The sequence below is a fragment of the Dendrobium catenatum genome, unplaced genomic scaffold (genome assembly GCF_001605985.2).
Source record: "Dendrobium catenatum unplaced genomic scaffold, ASM160598v2 original_scaffold_120481, whole genome shotgun sequence".
Taxonomy (NCBI): domain Eukaryota; kingdom Viridiplantae; phylum Streptophyta; class Magnoliopsida; order Asparagales; family Orchidaceae; genus Dendrobium; species Dendrobium catenatum.
In genome coordinates this window covers 190-1,489 of record NW_021438916.1, presented here as the reverse complement: position 1 = coordinate 1,489, position 1,300 = coordinate 190, and the positions used below count along the sequence as shown (strand labels likewise).

Sequence of the window (1,300 nt, the reverse complement as noted above, 5' to 3'; positions counted from 1 at the left end):
TATATATATAAATATATAAATATTATTTGAGTATGTATGCAAATCCTACTATTAATTAAATATCCTAACAAAAATTAATAAAAATATAAGATAATTTCATATTTAAATAAAATCATATGCTATTTTTTAAAATTCATCCTAACAAAAAATAGTCCAAATATTAAGAAATACTTTTTTTTCTGCTTCTATTCTTCTAACTTCTAAGCATGCATTGACCAAAATTTTACTCAAATAAACGAATTCTTTCCCAGTCAATCACACAATATAATTATATAAATCTCCCCTTCCCTCTGCGATTCTACAAGATCGATGTAAACGTGGAAGAAAAAAACAGAACAACTCTTCTTTTTCTTCTCTGATCATCCATGGATTCTTCTCCGTTCTTCCAGTCCACAATCTCCCATCCATCCTCAAAATCTTCACTGGAATCATCTCAGGCACCTCTCCTCCCATTCAACTTCGACGACTCCGACGACATGCTCCTCTTAAACATGATGTTAGTGTCAGCCGCTTCGTCAGCTGACGCAGAAGATTCCACTTTTGCCGCCGGGTCTCAGCCAAAGAAGCAGAGCAGCAGCTATAGGGGCGTTCGCCGGCGGCCGTGGGGTAAGTTCGCCGCTGAGATCAGAGACTCGACGCGGCGAGGCGTGAGAGTGTGGTTAGGAACGTTTGACACGCCGGAGGAGGCGGCGCTGGCTTATGACCAGGCTGCCTTCTCCATGAGAGGGCCAATGGCAATGCTGAATTTTCCGGTGGAGAAAGTCAAGGAGTCGCTCAGAGGAGTTACGTATGGTGAGGAAGGGTGCTCGCCGGTGGTAGCACTGAAGCGGCGCCATTCTGTACATCGGAAGTCGGCGGCGAAGAGGAAGGAGGTGGAAAGCGTGGTGGAGTTAGAAGACTTGGGAGCTGAATACTTGGAAGAGCTGCTCAGAGTCTCTGACGTGCCTGCAAGCTGCTGCTGATTGAATTTCTTGTTCTTTCTATCTGCATTGAATTAAATCTGACAAATTTATCTATTTTTTGAAGATTTTTCAGGCCTTGACCAAGAAAAAAATATTACTTATTAGGTGAGAACTATATAAAATTTTGAATTCATTTAGAAAAACAATTATATTAAAATATCTTCATGCAAATTATCAGTATGTATTTAAAGTTTCCGAATTTACTTTGAGATTAGTGCTATATGCAATAAAAATTTGTACTGCACTGATCTCAAAGTAAATCCAATAATTTTAAACAATATTCTAATACAATTTATATCAAGATATTCTAACTCAATTATTTTTCTTTCATTTAGTTA

General features: G+C 38.3%; 1 protein-coding gene across 1 annotated transcript; it reads left to right on the top strand.

The window, feature by feature from the left end:
* The first annotated feature begins 365 nt into the window (after positions 1-365).
* LOC110112910 (ethylene-responsive transcription factor 1B-like) lies at positions 366-962 on the top strand. Its single transcript, XM_020845292.2, has one exon. It carries the CDS (start codon positions 366-368, stop codon positions 960-962), a length of 597 nt encoding a protein of 198 aa, XP_020700951.1.
* Positions 963-1,300: the final 338 nt, after the last annotated feature.